At 38.1% G+C, this 26349-nt stretch overlaps 1 protein-coding gene across 1 annotated transcript; it reads right to left on the bottom strand.

Moving 5' to 3' along the window:
• Positions 1-166: 166 nt before the first annotated feature.
• On the bottom strand, positions 167-25840 carry LOC148086544 (pituitary adenylate cyclase-activating polypeptide type I receptor-like). Its single transcript, XM_087784688.1, has 13 exons — positions 25715-25840; positions 18824-18932; positions 9960-10064; positions 4853-4953; positions 4532-4629; positions 4271-4403; positions 2662-2815; positions 2517-2577; positions 1793-1862; positions 1489-1580; positions 1250-1379; positions 1138-1179; positions 167-439 (listed from the first exon to the last, which is right to left on the bottom strand). Exons 1-13 carry the CDS (start codon positions 25760-25762, stop codon positions 239-241), a joined length of 1344 nt encoding a protein of 447 aa, XP_087640814.1. The 5' UTR covers positions 25763-25840; the 3' UTR covers positions 167-238.
• Positions 25841-26349: the final 509 nt, after the last annotated feature.

Here is a 26349-nt window from a genome sequence, read left to right as displayed (position 1 = left end):
AAAGCTTGTAGAATGCAGTTTTAACATGTGTGGGTGCAAAACTGTTTTTCTAGCACATTTTAGTACCAAATCAAATAAATTAAATCTCATAAATTAGATAATTATTCCTCTGAAGATAACATTTTAAATCATCCTTTTTCCCCATTTTGAGGGATTTTAAGGAATTTTGAACATTGACGATGAGTCGGGCTGATTTGAAAGCATCTTTGTTTTGGGTGACAACACCTCCAGAGGATCATCAGACGTGTGAGACGTTGGTGCCGGGTGTGAGGGGCGTCTGGGCCTCGGCCCCCGCCGGGTCTTTGGGACTAGACTTGTCCAGGACGGAGATTTGAGTGATGGTGCTGCTCTCAGTGAACAAGGTTCTCCGGCGTAAACTGTAGTTCAGGTAACTCTGAGTCTGCCACTTCCAGAACCTTTTCTTGAACTCTGCCTGCACCTGAACACACGTGGAACATAACAAGCTGATATAATTCGATTTATTAGAAATAATAATAATATATAATAATAATAATAATAAATAATGATACATGATAAATGCAGTACAAATGCAAATGTAAATTCTGGTTTTTATACCTCTTAATTTTAAAATGTTTAAAAAATATGTATGAATTTAAAGCACAGAACGAGTCTTCAACCTTAACAAGATAAATACAAAATAAACACAGTGATAAAAAAACAAAACAAAGACAATGGTATATAAGAAGAAAATAGAAAAAAAGAAAAACACCTTAGAAGGGACTTGCTTTCGAAAAATGTATTATATAACATGAAAATACATGTTAACGATTTTTTTTCAAAACATCTGGATAAAAATGACTGAATAAATCAATAAAATATGTATATCATGTTAAAATTATAATTACTGAGATTAGGTACTGTCTTTGTAATGTTATACAATGTATTTAGCGTCATTCAAAAAATATTATTTATAGTAAGTTATTTGACTTTGTTTTTAAGTATATACATGTGTGTATTCATACAAATACAATAGTTATCATCCATGTCACGTGAGAATCTGACACCTTTGTCGTATATATAATGTATATGCACGAAAATTGGGTTTAAGGTGGTAGCATTTCTTCGAAAGAAAACCAATATTTTCTATCCATAACTTTTTTCGACGTGTTCACTCACCTCTCCGTTGAGGAAGCAGTAGAGCAGGGCGACCACGAAGCCCTTTAGGGAGACAAGTTTTTACTGAGAGTTTTGTGGTTGATCTCAGCTTAACTCTGGGTCATTACTTTACCTGAAAGGATCCCAAACCCAGCTCGATGAATATTCTGGCTTCTGCTCCGGTGTTCTCAGGCAGAAAGGCAAAGACCATGTAGTGCATCCCGAACAGAGGGATGAGAAGAAGAGTAGACTTGGCCAGTCTCCTGCAGAGGTTTTAGGAAATCCATCATCTAAAAAGGAGTCCTGGACCCTGGTGGACCAGGAAGTCTTCAGACACATTTAATAATTGTTACTTATAGAAATGATTCTGACTTGAAGTGGCTGGTGTCGTTGCCGCCCACGCCAGGAGATCGCAGCTTCTGCACCAGAATTCTGATCATGTTGATGAAGATGATGAAGTTCACCTAAACCAGAGCGAAGTGGAGCAGATCAGCCGCACCTTATTTCATTCACTCAACTTTCCTTTGTGGCCGACCACACTGTCAACATATATATTCATAACAATCTTCACAGGGAGCTCAAGCTTATACTTTCTCTTCTGATCTGATTGTTCAGACGTTGATCTAATTTTCCGACCTGCTGATCTGATTCCTCACTCAAGTGGACGTGAACTCACCAGCAGTGATGCAGTTATCGGACCTTTGATGATCCACCAGATGAAGGAGACGTCAGTGTCGTCCCAGCATCTGGGCAGAGGAACCAAGCAGAGGAGATCATTTTCAAGTTTGGATTTTGAGCAAAATTGAAGGGGTCATGGTTCTAACAGCAAGAATATCAAGAAAAACAAATCGGGCGGCCATTATTTGTGATCAAAGGGACGGCGAAACAGAATACAAATAGATGTTAATCAGTAAAAACAAAGACAAAAGCTTGAATTAACAATATAGTTATCTTTATAAACTTAAGTAAGAGCAGCTTTGTAGTCTCTCCTCTCATTAAGCAGTGCAACAAAGACGGTAACAACCCACGTAAAACCTCTCGCCACCTTATAAACATCATTTTGAGTCATAGGTTATGCTGTTTCCTGTGACTCATGCCCATAATATCACCCAAATGGATCTCCACGCATTTTTATGTTCACTTCACAGCTCCCTAAGCCAAATAAGTTCTTCCGTTGTGTGAAAGCCGCCAGTGTAAAGTCGTCTGGTTCATCAAACCATAATTGTTAATCGTCAGTGGAGATGATGGAAGAAATCCATAACATTTCAGGAAGAAAAGACGATTTAGAGATCATGTCGATTGATTATTACAGCAAATAGGTTTAAAATACTGATACTAACATACACAAAAAAACAGAGGATCTTTACATAACAAATAGTCAAACCCAAAGTTTGCCTCACCCCCTGTCATCGTAGAAGGTCCTGGTGAGGATCCAGGCTGTGATGATCGTCGTGGGCAAACCTGGGATCACCGTGGAGGAGAAGACACGCACGCATGTTGACCATATCATGTGCAGCAAGAGAGGAACACACGACAAGCACTAACCCCAGCCGATGAGGATGTACCACCAGAAGAACTTCTTCTGGAAAACGAAGGTGAGAGCCAGCAGGGTCTGCAGGTACATGCCCTCCACCAGCAGCCAAAAGTAGTTGGCCAGGATGCTGAACTGGAAGAAGACCACCGCTGTCTTACAGGAGGTCTGCGGGGTAGAGTAGGGTCAGCCTTTCCTGGGCCAAGCTAAAGGCATCAGGTGTTGGGAGAGTTCACTTTCAGTTTCAAACCACAGACCATATATAACCATAGACGGCAATCATTAAACCTTTTGAAAAATATAAGTGTCATATCATAATCAGAAAACATTTACTGTAAATAAATACATGTAAATCAAAATTGATGAGAATAAAATGTAATAAAATAAGAGATTCTTACATTAAAGAATGAAGAGAAATGTATATGAAATATAGATATTAAATAACTTAAGTGTTCATGATCTGGACATGAGTGTTCAAATAGGGGCAAAAATGAGTCTTTATTCAGTGCAGATGCATGTTGCTCTTTCATCAGGCAAAATAAATTACGTTCAGTTCATGTTCTTCCAAAATATGAATTAGTTCATGAACTATCGTTCAAGGAACTCATTCGGGCAAAACACTGAGGGGTAATATGTGCAGAATACCCTTCTAGTGATCCACAGAATGGTGCCTCTTGGGTTACTTTCAGTACTATTTTTTTCTTGTTTGTTCCTATTTCTTACTTTTTACTTCCTTGTTTATCTACACCAGAGGTGTTAAACTTAATCACACAAAAGGCCAACAACCTTTGACAGTCTAAGTCCAAGTATATTTACCTAGTAGGAGGCATGATTTTCATTGTCTGAGCCTCAATTTATCTTAATTATGTCTGTGTTTGCCCTCCTTCACCAAACATCCGTAACCTATATTCTTATCTTAAACACCGGCATTTTTTTAGATCATCATATCAACATGTACAAAAATCTCCTTCGATATGGAGAAAACCATACAGCGGCCACATAAAATGACTTGGCTGGCTAGAAAAAAAAGAGCCAGACACAACTAAATCTTTATATGGCTGTGAACGTGAGAAAACATTTTTTTTATATTCATTTTCATCAATACAAGTTCAGTGGGTGGGACTTAAGCACATTTTCTAATGTAAATGTAAATGAAAAGAGCGTTTTGTACAAACGGACACATACTGATGAGTACAATAGAGTCCAAGAACCATTTAAGACACACTTAGATCAACACATTAGTTGACCTTTAAGTAAGAGCAGCTTTGTAGTCCTTCCTCTCATTAGGCATTTCACCGATGACAGTAACAACCAATGTTCAACTTCTCGCCACTTAATGAGCATCCTTTTAAGTTCTGCAGCTTCCTGTGTCTCCTGCCCAGTATATCACGCCTCTGTACCTCCTCATTTATTAATCTTCATATCACAGCTCTTTAAGCTCTAAATGCAGTTTTGCTGTTGTGTGAAACCTTCCACTGTTTTACTGTCTGGTTCTTTGATCATTTCTTAACACAATTATTTATTAAAACATATTATTGCATAGTTTTACATCATTTTTTTTTTAGGGCAAATTTTGTCATGTATATATTTTCAATCAAATCCTTCTAAAACCAAAGAGTCTACCGTGGACATGAAGCAGTGGTCCAGGTTTTCGTCCGAGAAAAGGATTCCATCTTTGATGAAGACGGCACTTGCTCTCAGGATGAAGGAGAAGAAGAGGTTAATGTGGATGTAGTTCCTGGTGCAGTGGAACTTCCTGTCGAGGAGACGATTTAGGAGTTAAAACTAGTTGGTACAAAATATGTTAGCTAAGAGAAATGTTCAAATGTGTGATGTGAGTAGAGTACGGTTCATAGCCTGGTTGGTGTTGGAGGGAACTTCTACCTGAAGACGGTGAAAACAAAGATGGCGGAGATAAGAGAGATGAGGGAGGTGGCATATCCGGCCGTGTAGATCTGCCTAACGTTGGAGAAGTAGGTAGTCTGATGGACAGAAGAGTGAAGAAAATGAACATGGAAAGAAATAAAAAAACAATCATTTTGTCATAAACTAAATTCCAGGATTTCTCAGCCGTCACATGAATAAAAAAGTATACTTTAACAATAACTTCAAGAGTTGACCAAATTATTCATAAAGGTTTTATCGGATTAAACACAAGTTGAAACAAACTCGACTATTCTGCCGTCACGTGACTCTTCAACACACCTCAGGTTCTATCTCCTCATCGTCCACGAACTCACAAGCTTCCGTGTACGACGGGTAAATGTTGGACCAGCCTGAAGTGCTGCAGTTCCTGTAGATGAAACCTGAAACACGTAGTTGAGATGGTGAGGAGAGAAGACCCGTGACAGTTAAACTATCACAGAGCAGGAAGAAAGTCGTGTCGGAATAATTGTCAGGGGGAAACTCTGTGGGAAGTAATAAAAAGTGATGAAAAACAGAATCCGTGGACTTAAGTTATAAGTCAGCACGGAGGGGGATTACAACATTTTACACTTACAATATATCAGATTTAGAAGTACACTCATCATGGACCAATGGGATCATTTTACTGACTCATTTTTTTGTCATTTGGTTCTTCAAGCGAAAAGTATTAAATTGAGCAACTTGACTTAACATTAAAAATGAGATTTAAACTTTATGTTTGCATGTGTATATGTAATATACAAGAATGTAATATAGGTATATGTAGATGTATATATTGGTAACTAAAATGTATGTACACATACAGTACATTAATAAGTATCGAGCAAAGTGCAATGTACCCACAATTTGTCTACGTTCATTGAATGCATGAATTTAAAAAAGAAGAAGACGTAAGATCATTCTTTCAAATGTTGTCCGCAAACGGTTGTTATGGTCGTATCAGTTTGAAGGTCGTACTTCATATATCCATCGGTTGATAATCATCCACCAGTGGAGGACCTAGAATGACCTAGAACTCCCTGCAACCCTCTACGTGTCTGAGGGAAACTACAACTGCTCACATGATGATGAAAGGAACCAGACGTCACTCCTGGCTTATGTCTAGGACTGGAGTAGATCGGAGAAAGAAGAGCAGAGCTCTGAGGACACCAGTCTTCCTGTATATGCATTAGAACAGATATTTTGGTGGAAACTCTGATCTCTCTGGTTTATTCCACAGATAAAAGAGAGACCTGCTGCTCTATTGTTCACATCCTCCTCTTCATCATCATCATCATCACACGATATAAATATATGTTTGGTAATTCCTATCTTAACATAATCATGTTTTTTATGTGTCTGTCTAAATTGTAATACAATGAAGAGTTGAAAAATAACAATTCCTTACAGAAATCTACTTTCCAGCTGAAAACTAAATGTCTTCATTCTTTTACTTTGTGTCGTATTTTGTTCGGATCCCTTCCTGTTACATTTCTTTCAGCAGGTGTCCAGCTAAGATGGTCCAAAGGCAGGAAGAGATCGCCAGTTGATCGTGTCTCACGACAAGGTTTGGCTCTTACTATTTTTTATTTTGTTTGTGGATATTATTTATTTAAGGGCAACTAAAGTGAAAACCCAAATCGCAAGAGTTTCCTTTCCTTTCTCCACTATAGTCTTACTTCAACTGTAAAGTGTCTTGAGATAACTTTGTTATGATAAGACACTTTAAATAAAATTGAATTGAATTGAAGACTATTGAAGTCTTTCTCTCTACGATGCAGAAAGTCTTATGTAAAGTAACTTTATTTTCCACAACTAATCTCTTGCAAAGTTATATTTTGAACATAGTTAATAAAACACTTGATGGTTGACCAATCACAGCCGAGTGGGTGTTGTTATGATAAACAAGATTTCAGTTCCATAAAAACATAGTATTTTTCAGTGGACGGGGCTTAATCACATTTGTAAATGTAAATATTTCAATGAAAAGAGAGTTTTGTACAAAAAAATACACACTGGTGAGTACAATAGAGGTCAAAGTTCTATTTTAAAAGACACTTAAATCCACCAGTTAGTTTCCTTAAATCTCCTTAAAGACATTGACTTTTGTTATACATTTGTTTGTCTCTTAATACATCTGGGACAGTAAAAAAAAAGCACTAAAAAGACAAAAACTTTAACACATCCAACTGTATTGAAGACATTAGGCTAGCTGGAAAATAAATACATTCTTAAAAAAGAAAATTATTCACTCACCCTAATCTTCTTTTGTTAAACTAACTACTTCGACAGCTGCTAGAACTAATTCATAACTTAAATGATGTCATACTAACTCCTGCATCGTCTCCCTGAGCTTGACGTCTATTTACCATCACAGGCTACATGTTGGTGGCTGTGGTGAGACGACGGTGGAGGATCTGGTGAGTCACGAGGCTGCAGGAGAAACATCTAGATGTAGAATCTGAAGCTTCTGCAGCAGCTGACGACAACACGTCAACTTTTGAGTCAGAGAAGCCAAAATCTGACTTTCATGACTCGTCTTAACAACGAGGAGTTGGAGTGGTGGGCGGATTTCTGCCTGCACCGCCTGCAGGAGACGGTGGGTGAACGAGCGTCCAAGGTTCGAGGCCCCGGGGACCCCGGACTCTAACGAGCAGCAACCATCGCTCCTCACGCTCGCAGCGCCGACTGTGATTCTTTGATTTTCCAATTCATTACTGATTCTGGAGCGGCCGGTCCCACAGGACGGACTGGATCTCTACCAGAAACCTCGGCAAGGGGGTGGAGGTCAAGAACAGAGGTACTTCTCAGGTCATCAACGGCAACTGCAGCCTCCTGCTCACCAGCTATAGTTTCACTTCTGTGGAGTTTTCTACCCATTTTCTTAAATGTCATAAAAGTATATTTTGTTACACCAATTACCTCTGCTTTTTTTCATTAAATTACAAAATAAAGTTTTATATGTAAACTTAATTGGTGTTTTTGTTTGAAAAACAACGCGCTTGTGATTCGTTTGTTCCAGGATGTGAGCTTGAGCTTTTCTACTTTCTTTTTTTCAGCGACTTTTGTATAATAAAAAAATGTTTGTTATTATTTCAGACATCGTCCTTTTTTCACTTACCTAATTTTAGTATTTATTAACAATTAAACCTAAAATGTTAAAATATACTCATGTTTGGTTTCGTAGCATTTAATCTAGATTCATTTTAAACACGTTACTATGTTACTTAGTACTTATATAATTTTCTTTTGACTTCAATTTCATTATTAATTTATGACACATTTCTCTTTACAATTGGTCAATCAGAATGTTGCATTCAACCGCTTTTCTTTTCCGTTTTATTCGATTACTTTTTAATGTGGGTGTTTTTCTTTAAAGTTGGATTCTTATCCAACCTTTTCAAAGAGGTATCTGTGAGGAGGAAGTGTAGCGAGGAGGAGGAAGGTCAACAGCAGCCTCTTGCTCTCCGTCACTAACTCCACTTTTACTCTTTTATTTCCCATCCAGCTCTTTTTTTTTCTTCTTTTTTTTCTATCTATCATGTAAGAGCAGCGAAGCTCCACCGCGGCTCTTGTTTCAGGAATGACTGTCAGCCCAGACCGTGGAGGGCGAGATTAAATGTGATCAGAAACTCGGCTCAGGTGGGACATTCAGAGAAAGACAATCGAGTCGGTGTCACGGCTCACCAGTCCTGCTCTAAGATTGATTCATGAGATTAAGAAAGATAAACCTAGAATCTTCTTAAACAGCATCTGTGACTGAATCTTTATATTCTTTTTGTTGGTGTTGGAGACATGTTTAGACGTTTCCATGTTTGCAGTAAAAGGCCATTTTTTTGTGATGACAAAAATGACAATTTGTATATTGTTTTACAGTAGGTCAAATTAAAAGTGGGAAGATTTGTAAAAATATTTGTCTTGTTTTGGAAAACCTGAAATTTGAACAATTGTATATATCCACTGTCACTGAGGCCACGTGGCAAATGCAACAGTCACATAGACAGTATTATTTAATGAAGCTTGAGACATAAAATAAATAAATAATAATAATAAAAATAAATAAGAAGGTCAGAGCTATAGCACTATCCCTTGGGATCCCTGAGAAACCTGGGTTTTGTATTTGACAGTCTCTAGTTCAACACTACAGAAAACTGACCAGAAACTGACAGTTTTCCTTCAACTGAGAAAAATCTCTAAATTTAGGAAGATGTTGTCACAACATGATCTGGAGCTTGTAATCTATGCGTTTGTTTCTTCTCGTCTGGACTATTGCAACAGTTTATTTTCATGTCTTAACAAGAAGGTTCTGTCTCGCCTGCAGTTGATACAAAACTCTGCAGCGAGAATTCTGACCCGCTCTAGTAGAAGAACTCACATTTCTCTGATCCTTAAAACTCTTCACTGGCTTCCAGTTTATTTCAGGATCAACTTTAAAATTCTGTTTCTTACTTTCAGATCTATTCATGGTCAGGCTCCTCCTTACATCACTGATCTGATCCAGCCTTACACCCCAGCTCGGGCTCTGAGGTCTGTGGATCAGAATCTACTGATGGTTCCTCGCACACGGTTCAGGACCAGAGGAGAGAAATCCTTCCAGACTGTTGCTCCTAAGCTTTGGAACGATCTTCCTCTCCCTCTGTGTTTGAAAAATCCATGCAATCGTTTACCACACATAAGTGACTTTACAACGAGTGACTAAGAACGAAAGTTCTGCATCTCCACCTGTTTCAGTGCTTTTGTCGATCCATATCAGTTTTTCAATCCTTCCAGAACATTTTGAATAAAATAAATGAAGCAATATAAAAGAAAGACAAAACATTGACTAAAAACTATTAAGTGTACAAGAAAAGTTATGTGTGCTCTTCTGTTTTTTTCTGTGGATTCCAGTGCAATTTTACAAATAAACAGGGGATAAAGATAGATGTCTTGAGATAACTTTGTTAGGATAAGACACTTTAAATAAAATTGAATTGAATTGAATTGAATTGAATTAATAAATCAGTAACTAAAAATGTCTTTAAAAATAATATTACTGTGTAGGAGCAGAGACATCAGCAGCGGAGAGAAATTTGGAGTAGAGTAAACAGAAAGAAAAGTTACTCCCAAAGCTCGGACTCGAGGGATGTGACCCTTTAGGTTTCCCGTCTTGAGTCCAAATATAAACTGAGAGAATGATGGAACCTCTCGGATCGAGTGTCATTCGTTTGGCTTTTTATGGTGAAAAAAAATGGAAACATTTCAGCTTCGCCTTTTTTATTGCTAAAGGCGAGAGTGATGGAGGTGTTGGATGGATGCCCTTGGGATCAGCACAAAATGCGTGCTCCTTCTCTGATAACTCATCAACACAATGATCCGAATCATCTCAATATGATTCAGTTTAGTTAAGGAACAGGTCATGTGATGTTACCTTGGTTGTTGAAAAGCTGGGAGACGTTTGCACACGAGACTCTGATCACGTCGCCCACCTCAGCACGGGACCAGCAGCGCACCTCATCCCAAACTGTTGGACAGCCTGAAAAAAGTCACGTTACTCATTAATTGGCTGTGTTTCTTCTGGTTGCTCCTTGTTTTCTTAGGATTTAGTATTTTCACTTCCTGAGTGTTAGTTATTGATTGTTCTGTTGTGTTTTGAATTTTTTTTTTTTCGTTTTTGTTTACCAGGTTCCCTGTTCTTTTCTGTTTTATTCCACGGTTCGGTGGACGTTTTGGCTTCTTGACACTTTGTGAGATATTGGACTTGTTGTTTAATACATCACCATGATTTTTTTTTGACTGGTATATATTAAATTGTATACATTCTATTGTTTCTTTGTCTGCATGGGATTTTCACATTCACTTTTAGGATCCGCTCCTTAAAATCCCTGACAAATTCAATCTTAATTGGGTTGAAAAAGAAAAAAAAAATGGCGGTTGAGACACGACACCAGAGACATCACCTTGTGAAAGAGTGGTGACATGAAAACATTTTTGTTGTTATGTGTCTGGTATTTTTGTATGGTATTATCTGTGTTCATTGATGCATATTTGTAGAAAAAATAATCTATCCGGAAAAAGCTTTTTTGTCATATTTTCAACATTTTTGACAATCTTGTCAAAAAGACTTTTAAAACTATTTTTTTAATTAAACTTCCGTTTTTAAAAAGGCTTTATTTATTTCCTTTCCCAGATATAATTTTTGTTTGTGGGCTAAATAATCACAATGTGGCCCCAGGGCCTGACTTTAGATGTGCTCTAAATAGGGGCCAAGGGTACTACCGGTATTGGAAAAACCATTCAGATGCTCACACCTGCTCTTCATCTTTAATCCTTCATGTTCCTTACCATGTGATTTACACGTGTGCAAAATTATAACCTATACATTCTAACATCAACTTAAATTAACCAGAGAGTTTCAGTGGCTTGTTTAAGTTGCATAGAAATGGCTCACCTCCTGATTATAATGACATCCAACACAACATGTAATGATCTTCTGGTTTTATTGACAACCGTGGACAGTCCACTTCCACTGACATTTCTGCACGGCGCATTGATGAAGTGTCACATTAGCGACTGGGGATCGTTCATACTGTAATGGCTCTCAGGCTAATGGGAGTCGTGTCTGTGATAAATAAAATGGCATTGACTCCCATCATGATGAAGTGCTTTGAGAGGTTGGTGAAAGACCATATCACCTCCATCTCCTCCACTCTACACCTGAGCCTTGAACACCCTGAGACTAAGAACTCCCATATGAGGATTGGTGTTCCTTTATTTTAGTTTTGCTTTTAACACTATCATCCCACAACGCCTGGTACGTAAGCTGGAACCTCTGGGCATTGTTGACTTCAGGAAGATCCAGCCTAGCCACGCCCCTCTTCTCATCGACGGCACAGCGTTAGTGGTGGTCAGAAACACCAAGTTCCTGGGAATGCAGATCTCGTTCTGTGTACACTTTGTATGTCTAGAATGACAATAAAGGATGTCTAAGTCTAAAAGACATCCACGCTAAGATCCCGACCAGAACTGACTGATGTTGCCTCCATACTGACGGTGAATGAGTGACGAGCTCTTACTCATTATCACTGGCTATCAATAGCGCCATCTTTCTATGAGCCTTTTCTTCTGTCTCCTTTCATAACTCTCTTTGAAATAATGAGCAGCTAAAGATATCACATGGTCTCATTGATGTATGTCAGGTTATCCTCCATTCTTTTCCTAAGCTTTCTTTTTTTGAAATGGAGAAAAATTGTTACGGTAATAGTTTATTTTCATCTCTCTAGTATGCTTCTATGAACTTCACACTAGTCATTAAACTCATTACTCTACCTTGTCATAAGAAAAGCTTTGTCTTTGCGTCAAATAGTCACACCTGGGGGTAATTCTGGGATACAGAAATGTGGGCCTCTTGGCTTTGGGTGCTGCCCCCAGGACCCAGCTAATGTGTTGATTAAAGTGTGCCTTAAATTGATCTTGGACTCATCAGTATGTGTCTGTTTGTAAAAAACTCTCTTTTCATTGAAATATTTACATTACAAAATGTGTTTAAGGCCCCCCCGATTAAAGAAAAAAGTGTTTTTCTGGAGATACAATCTCATTTACCATAACTACACCCACTCTGCTGTGATTAGACACGAGTCATCAAGCCAGAAAGTGTCCACCTCCAAGGGCCTCGTTGTATAAACAAAATGGGGTCTGATTACAGTTGGCTGGAGGAGGATTGAAGACCATTATTACATCATAATGGGCTCCGCTTTCGTAACCTCTTGTTCGACCGAGATTTCAGACATGTGAAGAACTTTATAAAGTAATAACTTCAATACATGGTCATGATGAGGGACTTACTGCATCTTGGAGAGGAAGACTTCAACATTTGAAACATGTGAGTAAGTCAGGAGAGTTGGATTTTCATATTACTTTTTATCTTTAAAAATAAAGCCATCTTTGCATTTTATCAGTTATTGCTACTGGTAAGTAGAGTTCCTGGTTGGTCCCAAAAAACGGCACCAAAATGAATTCTGCCAAGTTCAACTCAGTTTCAAATTATACAATTCTCACAATCACTCAACGTAATGAAAATGATCCAAGTCACACGAAGCACTGCATTATATAAACTGATTTAAATTTGATGGGGTTGTCGGCAAGAAGCGCCCATTGTTCGTTCTGCCTCCTGGAGCGGCTCTTAGTGAATGTACTGCACCCGTGTGATCAGAGGGGCGAAGAGCAGGAAGAAAATAAAGACTTCATCTTTCTTCTAACACGTAGCAGCTCTGCAGATTCCCAGCACGTCTGTTTATCTGACAATTATAGGGCCACATTTACAGAGGGTGCCATTTGGGCGGAAACGTAACCTTTGCACATTTCCTGCCAGCAGATTACGAGGATTGATGTAAGCGATACAAATTTAAAAAACAAGGCACATGGCATTTATCCTGGAAAACAACATGTGTTTCTTTGCATATGGTAAGATTATGAAGGTGAAGATGTATTTGTACTCCCTTCAGAAGACTATTAAAGCTCTTCCCTATAAACACCCATTTCCACTTATGAGAAAAATTTGTCAAGTTAAAGTGTGTCAACCAAAATTACAGCAACAGAAACTCAATATAATTTCATATGAAGGTAATATTCTTCTGCAGCTTGGATGTATTTCATACTTTTACTTCTCCCCTGGTTGTGTTCAGGACTGCAGTTCTCATGTACATTGATGCCAGTGAATTATGAGCAGCTCCGATGGGGCGCCAGAGCAATAATACCCTCCCTTTAATAAACAGAGACTGATAAGAAAGAGCAGACAAGGATAAGAGTATTAACTCCAAATAGACTTGAGTTGTTTGACCTCAGAAAATATCTCTTTTTGTAGTCATACAGCCGGCACTAAGCTGATGAATGACATAATACTATATATTTTAAGGGTTTTTCAATGACTCTCAATGATCAGCTGAACCTGAACACCTTAAATTAAGGGCCACTAACGTGAAAACCCAACTCTCCTGGCTTATTCATGTTTCAAATCTTCCTCTCCAAGATGCAGTCCCTCATCATGACCATGTTTAGAAGTTATTACTTTATAAAGTTCTCCCCCGTCTGAAATCTCTGTGAATGAGAGGTTACAAGAGCGGAGTCCATTAAGACATAATAATGGTCTTCACTCCTCCTCCAGCCAGCCGTAATCGCTCCCCAATTTGTTTATACAACGAGTCCCTTGGTGGTGGAGACTTCTGGGATTTATTACGCTTGACCAATCACAGCAGAGTGGGTTTGGTTAAAGTAAAAAAAACAAGAGAAAAACAAAATGCTATGTCTCAAATCGCGCTCTTCTCTAATGTACTGCTTTACAATACACTGTAAGACTTACTTGCTCCGTTTGAGATTTCAAGAGCGTAGTACTTTCTAAAATCAAAAACTGCCACTACACACTTACCAGAAATGACTCAGCAGCTTCTTCTTCTAGTACTTTTTAAAGCTGATTGCAACCATCCATTACAACCCTATTGTTGACACTTGAAAGCATTTTAAGTCAATTGAAACAAATTATTGTTATGTTTCATTTTGTTATTATTGTTGTTGTGTTGTTTTGTGGTAAAATGAGTGTTTTCTCGAGACATTTGCACCAATATCTGCTCTAAAAACGTGTCATTAGTGACGTAGCTTGAGTTTTGGGGCATCTACGTCACTAAGATGGCGGACGTCATGATGGAAAGTGTCTATCGATCCACACTCAATTATCAGGCCATTTGAGTGCACCAATTAAGTGCGCATTGCGCTCTACATTTTCGCACACTGCACTTGTGTACTCAAAATATGAAGTGTTAGTGCAGAAGAAGGATCTTGAATATAACTATTTATTTCAGAAAACATTTGATATACTGCATAATTTAAAAAAAAAAGGATTGAAAATAGTTATTTGTTTCATTCAAAATTTTTAATTAATTAATTTTAAATTTCTTCTTCTCATTCAATTAACTTCAGGTCGACATTATGAAATAACATTTGTATGTCAGAAAAATAATTTATCATTACAAAGGACCTCCAAAAACAAGTCAAAACCGCACCTTCAGATGTGAAATATATCTGACTTCCATAGAAACGGGGCTTCACAGGAGCTCAGAATGGCATCCATGGCTTCACAGCAGAGAAACGCTGCAACCTGAAGCTCTGACTAATGAAGCCGACTACTGTCTAATTACAGCTGACCTTTCTGAAGACGAGCCGCCAGACCTCCTCTTCCTTTTCACTGCTGTGTTATTTCAACTTCTCAATCCTTCTTCTGGTGTCAATTCTCTAAAGGTGATTTCATTTTGTGTGGAGGCGTGAAGGTAATTAACCTAGCAGTTCTTTATCTGTTGTGAGAAGAAATGAGTTGTTTTTTTACAGCCTCCCCGTGTGACCTTTTTGACATTTCCACTCAGGAGTCTAATCATCCTCCGGTTTTAATGAGTCTCATCACTCTTTCTGACCTCATCCTAAACCATCTGTTCCTCTTTCTTTATCCCCAGCAGTTGACCTTGTCCACTGAGACCATTTGTTCCTTTTTGACAATTCATGTCTTTGTACAAAGAGCTTTTCACTGATGTGGTTCTTTTAAAGGACCATTCATGACTCAACAATAAATGTGAGACTAAAAAAGGCCTTGTGTTGGATATGCAATTTTATATATGTGCCGATATTAGTGTCCACCAGAAGTGAAGTTGTTGCTGATAAATCACACATATAACACTTGAAACATGAGAGCAACAAGGCATTTTTATATTTTTGGATACTTATTTTTACTACTTTACATGATATTACTTGAGGAAACATCATATAAAACAATTGTCTTGACTTGTCCAGAGTAAAAGCCTAATGTTAATTTTGAGAAAATCATCTTTCTTTTCAAAATAAAACTCCTTTCTCTTCAGTCCAGTATCAAAAGGCTCATTGACCAGTACTCGGCTGTGGTCAACTGGTTGAGGACCACTGAACTTTCTAGAACAGGTGGCTCTGCCAACTGAAGTAGGAAGGAGGCAGAAATTACATTAATCTTTTTTTTTAGTTCAGTGACCATACGTTTGCATTGTGTAGTTCATGGTTTTTAAGTTCTGATTCCCCACCATTCTTAAATGATTCGAAATTAGATTCGAGATTAATTATTTATTTTATATACCACTTTAATGAAATGTATCTTGTTTTATTTGGTCTATATTCATTAATCATTAATCATTAATTCTGGTTATTCTATACTGTTTCTACTATAACAAAACAAATCCTGTGTTGTGTTAACAACAAGTTGTGTTTACACTAAAATCTTTGAGGGTCTTCTTGTATCGCCCTCTTAAGGTATTGTATAGTACTTTATTGAAAACCAAAAGTGCTCCAAGTCTGATCAGCCAAAGCAAATACTCAAACTGAAGAGCAATTTGGTTGGCTACATAGAGGCCTAAACCTATTCATGGGTCAGGAAGTATAAGACTCACTAAACTGAACAAAATGTGAGCCTAAAAAGTTGATTTGTCAATTCACACAATTTGGAGGTCAGTTTATCTTGCTGGGAAGTGGAGAAAATACTTCTCCAGAACTTCCCAGACTTAACCGACTAGTTCAGTATTAACCAGTAGGTACTGAAAAGAGTCACAGAAGCGATGCATAGTGCAAGTGATACAAAGCAGACACGAGTCACTCATTCTGTTGACCGGGTTAGACTTCCTTTACTTCACAGGCAAGATGTCAACCATTCATGGCTGACAAAGAGGCGCGAACACATTTCCCCTGTGCTGTCTTCCTTACATCGGCTTCCAGTAGAATTTAGAATACAATTTAAAATCCTTCTCCTAACCTATAAAGCCTTACATGGTCTAGCACCAACATACATTAAAGATATAATCCAAACTTATCAACCCTCTAGGAACTTATGATCCTTAAACTCTGATCTATTAGTTATACCACAAATCTCTAAATGTAGATTTGAAGCCAGGGCCCTCAGTTTTCAAGCCGCTGTGCTGTGGAACCAACTACAGGCTTCAGTCTTGAGGGCAGACACCCTCTCTATGTTTAAAAAAACAATATTAAAACCTTACTTCTCTATAAAGCCTATAATTAGGACTGACTCGGACTCTGCCTGAATCAGCCCTTTTTGCTTTTATTAAGGTGCTATAGGCTGAGAATGCTGGAAGAGTTTTAGACACTGAGCTCTGTATATCCTTCTTTTCTGCAATACATTCATCTGTGCAGTTTAAACCCACACTTTTATTTCTCTCCCGGAGCCCCAGGGCTCCACCTCCAGAGCTGGTGCTGATCCAGGATCTGCACCACGTCATAGGATCCAGAGCTCTCTCCAGCACCTCCATGGACTCTCCTATACTCTCCTCTTTTCTTTCACGGTATACTCCCTCACTCTTCTCTTCTTCCATCTATCTACCCTCCCCAATCCTTCTTTCGAGCCGGTCCCAGCAGGAGGCCGTCATCAATGAGTCTGGTTCTGCTCAAGGTTTCTGCCTTCTTAAGGTTTTTCCTCGCCAACGCCACACTGTTCTTTACTCATTGTTGAGTTGCTGGATCGGTTTTTCCTTTCTTCACTATAGTATTACTTAAACTGTAAAGTGTCTTGAGATAACTTTGTTATGATAAGACAATTTAAATAAAATAAAATTGAATTGAATTGAATAATTTGACTCACTCCTGCTCATTAGAAAGCATTTGTGAACCTAAAAGGAAGTAGTTTCCACTTGTGAATGAAACCCTCTCGACAGATTCATTATGACGGATGACTTTAATCTGTGGAATATTAACACGGCAGTTAACCATGTGACTGATGAAAGCACACTAAAACACATGTTTTGATGCCTTTGATGTGGTTTCCTTCCTCTGGTCAGTCGCCATGTCATGAGCACGCCGCTCAAACCCGCCACCTCTCATGGTAATAGGGTTTGCTCGAGGCCATGATGAGGAAATGTGACACATAATGTCATGAGTGTTGAGCCACAGCAGCTCCGACAAGCCCAGACTCAAGGTGAATGAGTTTTTTTTAATCACGATGGGAATATTCCTCCAGACTACGTCACAGAGAGAGCGTTTTTTTGGGTTTTTTTTTTTGGGGGACAGGCTTTCAGTTCGACTATAAGAGAGCATTGAAGGACTTTCAAACTCGGAGGAAGGAACCGTCAAAAGGAACAAACATGAGTCTTTTGTGATTGATGAGATTGCCTGGAAGCGCTCAACCTTTCATTTCTCTGTACAGTACAACAAGTTCATTCCTGAAACATATTTTTATATTCTACTCAACAATGATAAAATCAAGCATTACCTTAGCCTCAATAAAATAATTCCAGACATCTAAAATAATTCCAGACATCTAACCTGTTATTACGGGAGCAGGAGGTCATAAGATGCTGAGGCCTAATGATCAAGTGCATAGACAAGAATGGTGTTGATATTATACATGCATTACATGAGATTGAGGATCAGAGTTGTTTCACTTAACCTACTTTTTCATTGATTTACAAGTAAAATAAGTAGCATAAATTAAGCTTAAAAATAGGCAGGTTATTAAATGATCTCAAAATAAGTGTGTCTTCTTCACTTTTTTTTTTTCAAACGTTTGACTTGAGTGATTTCTCTCTCAAGTCTTGCACGACCCTCAATTTGATGTTCTGAAGATGTTCTGAAGTATGCTCTTCAGCTAGACTCTGAACACTGTCCAGGTCAGGAGCCAGATATATCTATGTAATAAATTATTTAGATTTCTCTGATTTCAACACTCATCATGCCTGAAATTTAAACAGGATCGAAAAAATGAGTGAAATTTTAATTTTGAGTGAACTGCTTGTAAGTGAACTATATGCACTGGTTACTTTAACTGTCAAAAAGATAGTGAATTAAAAAGTATGAGGCAGCTAGAGGTATGCCCTGCCTGAAATCTTTCTTAAAACCACCATTTGTGTAGCTTTGGTCGTAAGACCTCAATTTACAATATCTATATAGTTTGGTAACTATCATGGAAGTGTGTTCATCTGCTTGCTCACCAAATGTATCTGGTCAAGCCTCACTTAATGATGCTTGGATTAAGGATGCACAGATACTGATCCAATACCAGGATTACAATATTATCTTTCTTTTCTATTATGATGTAACACTAGTAATGCTCTTAATAAAAAGAAAAACGTACTACATATACAATTACGAAGTATGTACGAAGATGGTCTGCTTTAAATTTAATAAGTTTATATGGAAATGTGAATAAAAGAATACCAGTATCAGATTTAGATCAATGCTCCAAAATGTCTTGGCACATGACAACAAAACAAAGTGGCCACACACCTGTCTGGTTGGAGAGGCTGTTCTCTTCCTCATGGAGGACCCGGGTACAATCCTCCTGGTCCTTCATGTGCTGGAGCACTAGAGCACAGTCTGAGTGGATGGCGTTCGTCTGCAGAGTGAAAAGGGATTGAGATGTGAACATTAAACTGTGACAATTATAACAGAGCTCCAGTTCTCTGATGTTATTCTCTGCTGGATAGAATGAACCTTCATGGTATTGCAAGTCTTGTCAAGGGAACAAGATCATGAACACGGTTTACAGAGATTCTATATATAAAAACATGAACAGGAAGTGTTAACAGATGTGACAAAAGATAATGTTTGTTGTCCTTCTCTCGCATTCCAAAGGTTTAATGAGTTCTTTCTTCAGTATCTATTAATATCTGCTTATGTACGGTAAGTATAAAAACATTGCTGGATCCATCTCACAGTGACTCTTTTCTTTACTGTGGCTGTTCTCCTCGACAACCAAACGTGGGAGTCGAACGACTCGCTGACATCACCTGTCAATGCTCGGGTGTATTTTCACGCCGCCTCGCAGAAGAGCGGGGAGAACTGAGGCCTTAGGGTTTGACATGTGTCTGCATACCCATGATTCCAACATAGAGTGTAGTTTCTCTGGAGAATGGTTCTTTTCTGCAAACAACCAGATCTAAATGACAAAAAGGAATACTGCGGCAGATGGAAGTGTGTTTGTGGTGTAAGAGTGAAATTGCTGACAGATGGACGGCCTGCAGGCCGGCCTGACCTTTGAACTCTGTCCTATAGATCTACTGCTGATTCATGCCAGAAGTGAAACAAGCAACAACACCTGCTGCTAAGGTGAGACTGTGATGATGATATATATAAGATTATGATGCTCATTATGTTTGTGATGCAGAATATTACCAATATTTTGTTAAAGTATTCACACTCTTTGCCTTGGCCCTAAAACTGCTCCTGGGGTGTCAAACTGCACACAGGTGTCAAACTGGTCCAGAAAAGACGAGACGTTGCAGGTTTTGGATCCAACCAGTCAAGCACACATGGTTGAACCAATCAGGTGTTGCTTGTTTAAGCCGACACCTGATTGGTTAACTCATGTGTGCTTGACTGGTTGGAACAAAAACCTGCAACGTCTCGTCTTTTCTGGACCAGTTTGACACCTGTGTGCTAGACGTTGATATGTTCCTACAACTTAACTTGAGTTCACCTGTGGCTAATTCACTTGATTGGACATGATTGGTAGGAGCACACACCTGTCTATAGAAGCAACTCCAAGTCCAAGGACTTGTCTGAAGAGCTCAGAGACTGGAAAATGTCGGATTCATTGTAGGTTCTGAATAGAACAGTAGCATCCATCAAGTTCAAAACCACCATGACTTCTTCCTCGAGCTGGCCGCCTGGCTGCCCTCCAAAATGAGCCATATGGGCCTTGGTCACGGAGGTTACCAAGAAACCAAGGAGCACTCTCGTAGAGCTCCAGCATCACTTTGAGGAACCGGAAGAATCATCCAGAATGACAACTATCTCTGCAGTACTTGAATGAAAGGCAGATTAGAGATAAACGCCTACTTAGAGTTTGACATAAGACACCTTAAGACTCACTCTGTGACGAACAAGATTCTCTGGACTGATTAATCCAAAATACAACTCTTGATATGAAACACAAGCGTCACGTCCTGAGACAACCAGGGAAAACTCATCACATGTCTAATACCATCCCTACGATGAAGCATGGTGTTGGCAGCATCTTGCTGTGGGAGTCTTTTTCAGCGGCAGGAGCTGGATGACTTGTCAGGATATAGGGAACGATGAATGGAGAAGTGTTCAGAAACATACTGGATGAAAACCAGTTTCATACTGCACACAACCTCCGACTTGACCGACGATGAACCTTTCAACATGACAACAACCCCGAGCACATGGCAAAAATAACAAAGCAATAACTTGAGGACAAGTGTGTAAAAGTCCTTGAGTCCTTGACTGAAGGTCCTGACTTGAACTCCTACTGAACTACTGAGCATCTGGAATGACCCTAAAATCGCTGTGCATCCCCATCCAACCTTAGAGATCAGGAGAATATCTGCAGAGAAGAATGGGAAAAATACCCAAAGTGTGCGAAGCTTGTGGCATCATTCCCAAACAAGCTTCAGGCTTTTATTTCTGCTAAAGGTGCATCAACTTAGTACTAAATGTGAATATATGTGCTCCAACTTTTTTTCTCAGCACTTCCAGGGCATGTTGCTGTATCTAGTATCTCTTTTAGCTTACCTGCTAGTGCCAACTGATCCAGGATCTTCTCCATAGCCATGTCTGGCCTTGGCTGCCTTGCTCTACACTGTCCTCTCTAATTGTCTTTCCTTTTCCACAATCATGTTTCCCTGCTTCTCCCTTCAACTGATCACAGCAGAATACAGTCCACACCGAGTCTGGTTCTGCTAGGTTTCTGCCTATGGGCTGTTTTTCCTCGCAACCGTCACCAAAAGCTTGAGCATCGTTATTCGCTAAGGCCAGTGTTATTTAACTATATACTCTGTTGTGATATGACACTATAACTCATATTGATTTGAACTGAATTGAAAAACAAACTCTTGTGGCTCTTCGATGAGCTTCCACAACAAACAAACTGATATAGTCAAGCCTGGAGTGTTACTAGAGCTTCAGCATTTTCTAAGAGAAAAAAAAGAGTTGTGACACATAATTTACTCTCTAAAGGTTTGTTTCACTAGAATAATGTTTCTATTTGCTTGAGCTATACAACACTCAACATTTTTAAAAGTCTAAATGCCTTGTTTGTTTTTTTTAATTTTGGAACGATGCTTTTAAGTCATATTGTTTTTGTAAAAGTATGTCTCTTGCCCTTGTTATCAACTTGAACAAGTTCCATATCAGACCTCTCCTTCTCTTTTGTGATCATCTGACGGTTCAGGTGTTTATTCGAGGCAGGAGGTCCAGAGCTCGTCTCTGCCTCAACAGTTTATTGAAGCTTGTTATCTCTGACAGCCTTAAATGAACAGAGCTGTGTTATATCTGCTTCAAAATGTTCCACGTTTATGGAAAATATTATCAAAATACAATCTGGAGAATTCTATTCTTGAAGAAGCTTTAGAACATTCTGAAGGATCAGACTGCAGAATGGGACCACACAAGTTGATACCTTTATTTTATATACTGTATCAATGTTGTTATAGGATTTACCCATCAGTTCTGTATTAAATTGTTATTTGTTCTTTTTATTCTTTATTTGCATTAGGTTTCATATTTGGGGTGTATTTACTGATTTGAAGCCTGATGCCTCTCACAATGTGTATACCGGTATATTTCTTTATATAAAATATATGAATACTTTTGATTTGCTATCAGACACAACAATATTTTTCAATATGCATTAATAATTTGTTTTATTCAAATGTTTCTTTAAATTTTGGAGAATCTCCACCCATATCCTGCTGAATCAGAACATCGACTTGAGGTCCTCACAAAGACATCAAGGCCAGACCGTGTGTGTAGCTCTAAACCCACTCAAGCCTCCGAATGCGAACGATTAATGTGGAAGCAATGCCATTTAAATTCAATCAGTGTTCTTGTCGAGGTCGTTATCTTGCCTGTCGCTCGGAGCTGACCTTTAGCGAAGCTCCGCCGTTTACGCTCAAAGACGCACAACATTCTTTTTTCGATTCTCTCTCTGACGCCACAGGTGTTATCTTTGTGATAAAGACCACCCACTCTGACTTGATCCATCTGTGCATTTAAGTAAACTCAACATTTATTTGTTATCCTTGGATCCTGGTGTGTTGTATGATAGGGATTTGTACTTGAATCCAGATCTTCTTAAACAAACTGAAAAATGTCAAAGGCAGTAAACGTTAGATTAGTTTGTCATTTGTTTGCAAGTATTATTATGCACTGAAAAGTGTTTGCTCTCAATGTTTTCTGGAGTAATGTAATTTTTTTGTCAGAATTGATCTCATAAAATAAAGCATTGTTTAGGAACTGATGTGGAAGTGAAGGTTTCAGTATCAGTATTCAACATTTTCAAGCCCAAGCCTAGTAACCACATATTTGATTCTGTGAAGCTGTTGAATTATATATATGCTCTAAAAATAAAAAAATAAATTCTGTCAAAAAAAACTCTGCCAAAGGATGTGATGTCAAAGTATATAAAAAAAACAATAAATAAATAACAAATATCATACCAATTGGCCTGTTTTCTGGGTCATAAAATAATTTTCTTGATCAAACTTAGGTCCTCCAGTTCTATCAGGATCAGGTGTTCCTCTTCACCAGTGGGAAAATCAATCGACTTGCAGTATAATTGAAGCTCATTTCCTTCATTCAGTCGGATTCCTGTAACCTTTCACATCGATTTTAAGGTCGAGCTGCTGCTTCTGCTTGTGTGTGAGGCAGACTCTGCCGGACAGAGATTCAATGTGCAGACAGTAACACGCAAACTTGCTCATCAGTACTGGATGATACTAGTATTATGATGAAGTCTTCTGACGTTAAGTCGGCGAGGCAGCAACAATTCTGACAGATGATTCGTTACTAGTTCATTTTTAAATATAACTTTTTGAAGGGTTTGATTTGGTTTTTCCTTTTATATTTTCAGCGCGTCAAAAATAAAAAAAAAACATGCTGTATATCAATAAAATGTAAGTTGAAATAAATAAATACATTTAATGGCATCGTAGATAACTACTTTCAGCTTTTAATGTTTTTTCTTTTCTTTTCTTAAGTGTTTTCTTCTTTTAACTTAACTTTTAGCATCAAATTGAGGCTGTTTTTTCCCCATCCCTTCTTTTATTTCTCATGATGGCCCTTAATACACACAGTATATTACTGTTACTCTGAGGAAATGTTTCTAAATTCAGTTGGTGCAACTGCCTCACATTCAATGGTTAGAATCCAGCACAAGTTAAACTTTATTTTAAGAGCAACCATGGGGTATTTCTTGGTGTAAATTGTCAGTTTTTGCACTCTGATTCCCTCCCTCCACCCTTAAAAAGATGACATTGGTTAACCATTGTGTCATCCCTTCGATTGAGGTTAGTTGTTTGTGTATACAACCCTAGTGTTCTTCATTTTTCTGCTTTAATTTTGTGCACCAACTACCCATTCAGCTTTCTGAAGATCTACAGAGGATTAAAGTAACTGTGATCTCCACAGCTGGCGAAATCCCTCTGATCACTTGGTTAAAGTCCTTTTAATGCAACTAAGCTTGAGGAAAGATGCCAGATCGTGGTGTATCCCTCACCGTATTACAACTCTTAGATGTTTTTGTTTTTTTTGCCTTTTGACTCTTTGTTACAAGGACATTTGTGGATTTCTGCCTCACTTACAGCACATCTTTGGACACTACAACCTGTTTAAATAATTCTGTTCAGTTGTGCTTTTGGTAAAGAAAAAAAAATACAGGTTACAAATAATTGCCATAAGCGTATCTATGTTTTCTCATTGGTTAAACAAGTAAACAACGTAAAAGCTGTGTCACTCATCTTGTAACCAATTGTTAAAGGACAACTGATGTGTTGATTTAAGTGTCTCTTAAATAGACGTTGGACTCTATTGTTCTCATCAGTATGTGTCTGTTTGTGCGTCATCAATCCCGGAAGTCTACAAGGGACTTAATGTATAAAGAAAGCGGGATGTGAGGAGTTTATAGTTAAATTATATACACTTGAAAATTGATAATGACATTTAGATTTTTTTTACAGGGTCTTTATGAAAATAATATGTACTGGGTTTGTAACAATACAGATGTTTTAAGATTGATAACAGTATTTTGGCTATGTTTTAGGTGGACTACCCTCTGCAGGAGCTGTACACACCTGAGCTTATCCATGATAACCATGGATTTCCGTATCTCCTGAGATGCTGCAGCAGGTAGAGGTGGATTATGCAGAGAGTCGAGGCCATATTGAAGAACAGGATACTGAAGACAGAGTACACCGACTTCTCAGCTTAATATTAACCGGTCGAAATGCCTTGTGTTGCTTACATTAAGTATATGCTTGTGTATGTGTATTTTGCAGTTATTTATATAATTTAAGAACATTTTTACAGAGACGTTTTAACATGTAAGACATAGAGAGGCACTTTGACTGACAGATGTATTAAATAAAAACAGATCCTGTGAAAAAAAGATTTTTTTTTCCTCCTCTGGAAATTTGATCTTCCTCTCTTACACATACATCAAGATATATTATGGAGAAATTGTCTTCTATCTCAGGATCACTGTATAGTTTATAATGGACGTTGCAACCCTATCTACAGGTGATTTTTCAACGAGAGCTTTTTACTGACGTCACTGCCTGGTACTCACTGTCAGTCAGAGTTATGAACAGTCAACAGCTTAAGAATGTGATATAGAAAGGCAAACCGTTTTTGTTTGATCAAGAAACACAAGTGGTGTTGCGTTCAAAGGGCTGTATAGTTATGTGATGAAGCAACAAAATGGATGTGGAGTCAACAATGATACAAAGTGAGATTGTGTTTTATCATGTATTTGTGAAGGTTCTGTTCACAAAACACTTTTTGGTTATTTTTACCTGGTAATGTCACAATTTGATAATATTTTCCTAATTATTTGTTTTATTAATGCAACAAGACGAAATGTGTCTCTGCTAATACCAGACAGCTTATTTTTTCTTATCTAAATACATTTTCCTCATCCTATTTACCGCGACTTAAAATTAATTTAAAACATTTTATTCGATCATATTTCTTTTTATGAACAGAGGAAGGTTTTTTCAACAAACATTATTTTACAAAACGTAGATAATTTATATAATATACACAAATAAAGATACAGCATCTCTCAAAAATATATTTTCAGCCTGATAAAAAAGGGTTATTATTATTCTAAAACATCGGGTTCAATATTTGAAATAAAGTTGGAGGTAAACTCACCTTCAATATCACCGTCAGAAATATCATCAGACTTGAAATGTCACACATGGTTGAACTCTCTGAATCCTTGTTTCCGCTAGAAAATGAGTTGTTGTTTTTTTTTTAGCGAGGAGCGAGGAGCGCAGAAGTGTGTGTGAGAGAATTTGGCTTCTTTACAGTCCGCTACGGAAGAGAAGGATCCACGACATGGTGCGCCTCCTTTAAAGGGGACAGAAGGATGCGATCATACGCATCACAGCACGAAACTGAAACATTAGTTGAATCGAATTTAAACGTCTTTGCACAAGATAAAACTAGGATGTAATGTAAGATCACTCAACTTACACGGTTTTTTTTATTGAAAAATAATAAAAACCTGATTTTATCTGCATGTTTATGTTTTTATTTATTCATCCATCCATTCTATTCCTTAGTCTTAGCTTTAGAAAAGGTTAGATTTAAGATCCCTTCAAGATATGTTTGATGCTTTCCATTACTTATCTCAAAAGTCTGTAAGAAGTATGTTCTGTTCAGCAGTTTCTTCCTGAAGCAGCGACTCATGTTTTTTGATTTACTCATCTAAGCAGTGTAATCAGAAACATGCAGCTGAATGGATTACAGTGATTTAACTCATGTCTGGATCACAGACCAGCATC

Source organism: Callionymus lyra, chromosome 2, assembly GCF_982586985.1.
Source record: "Callionymus lyra chromosome 2, fCalLyr1.hap1.1, whole genome shotgun sequence".
NCBI lineage: Eukaryota > Metazoa > Chordata > Actinopteri > Syngnathiformes > Callionymidae > Callionymus > Callionymus lyra.
The sequence above is the reverse complement of the archived record's forward strand: the minus strand, read 5'-3'. Positions and strand labels throughout refer to the sequence as shown.

What these genes read in the sequence shown, in the direction of transcription:
- LOC148086544 (XM_087784688.1), bottom strand. Translation starts at nt 25,762, where the DNA reads ATGTGTGACATTTCAAGTCTGATGATATTTCTGACGGTGATATTGAAG. An exon ending in GTACATCCTCATCGGCTGGG is followed by an intron (nt 2,578 to 2,661) that starts GTTAGTGCTTGT and finishes CGGTGATCCCAG; the next exon opens with GTTTGCCCACGACGATCATC. An exon ending in TGGGTTTGGGATCCTTTCAG is followed by an intron (nt 1,180 to 1,249) that starts GTAAAGTAATGA and finishes GTCTCCCTAAAG; the next exon opens with GGCTTCGTGGTCGCCCTGCT.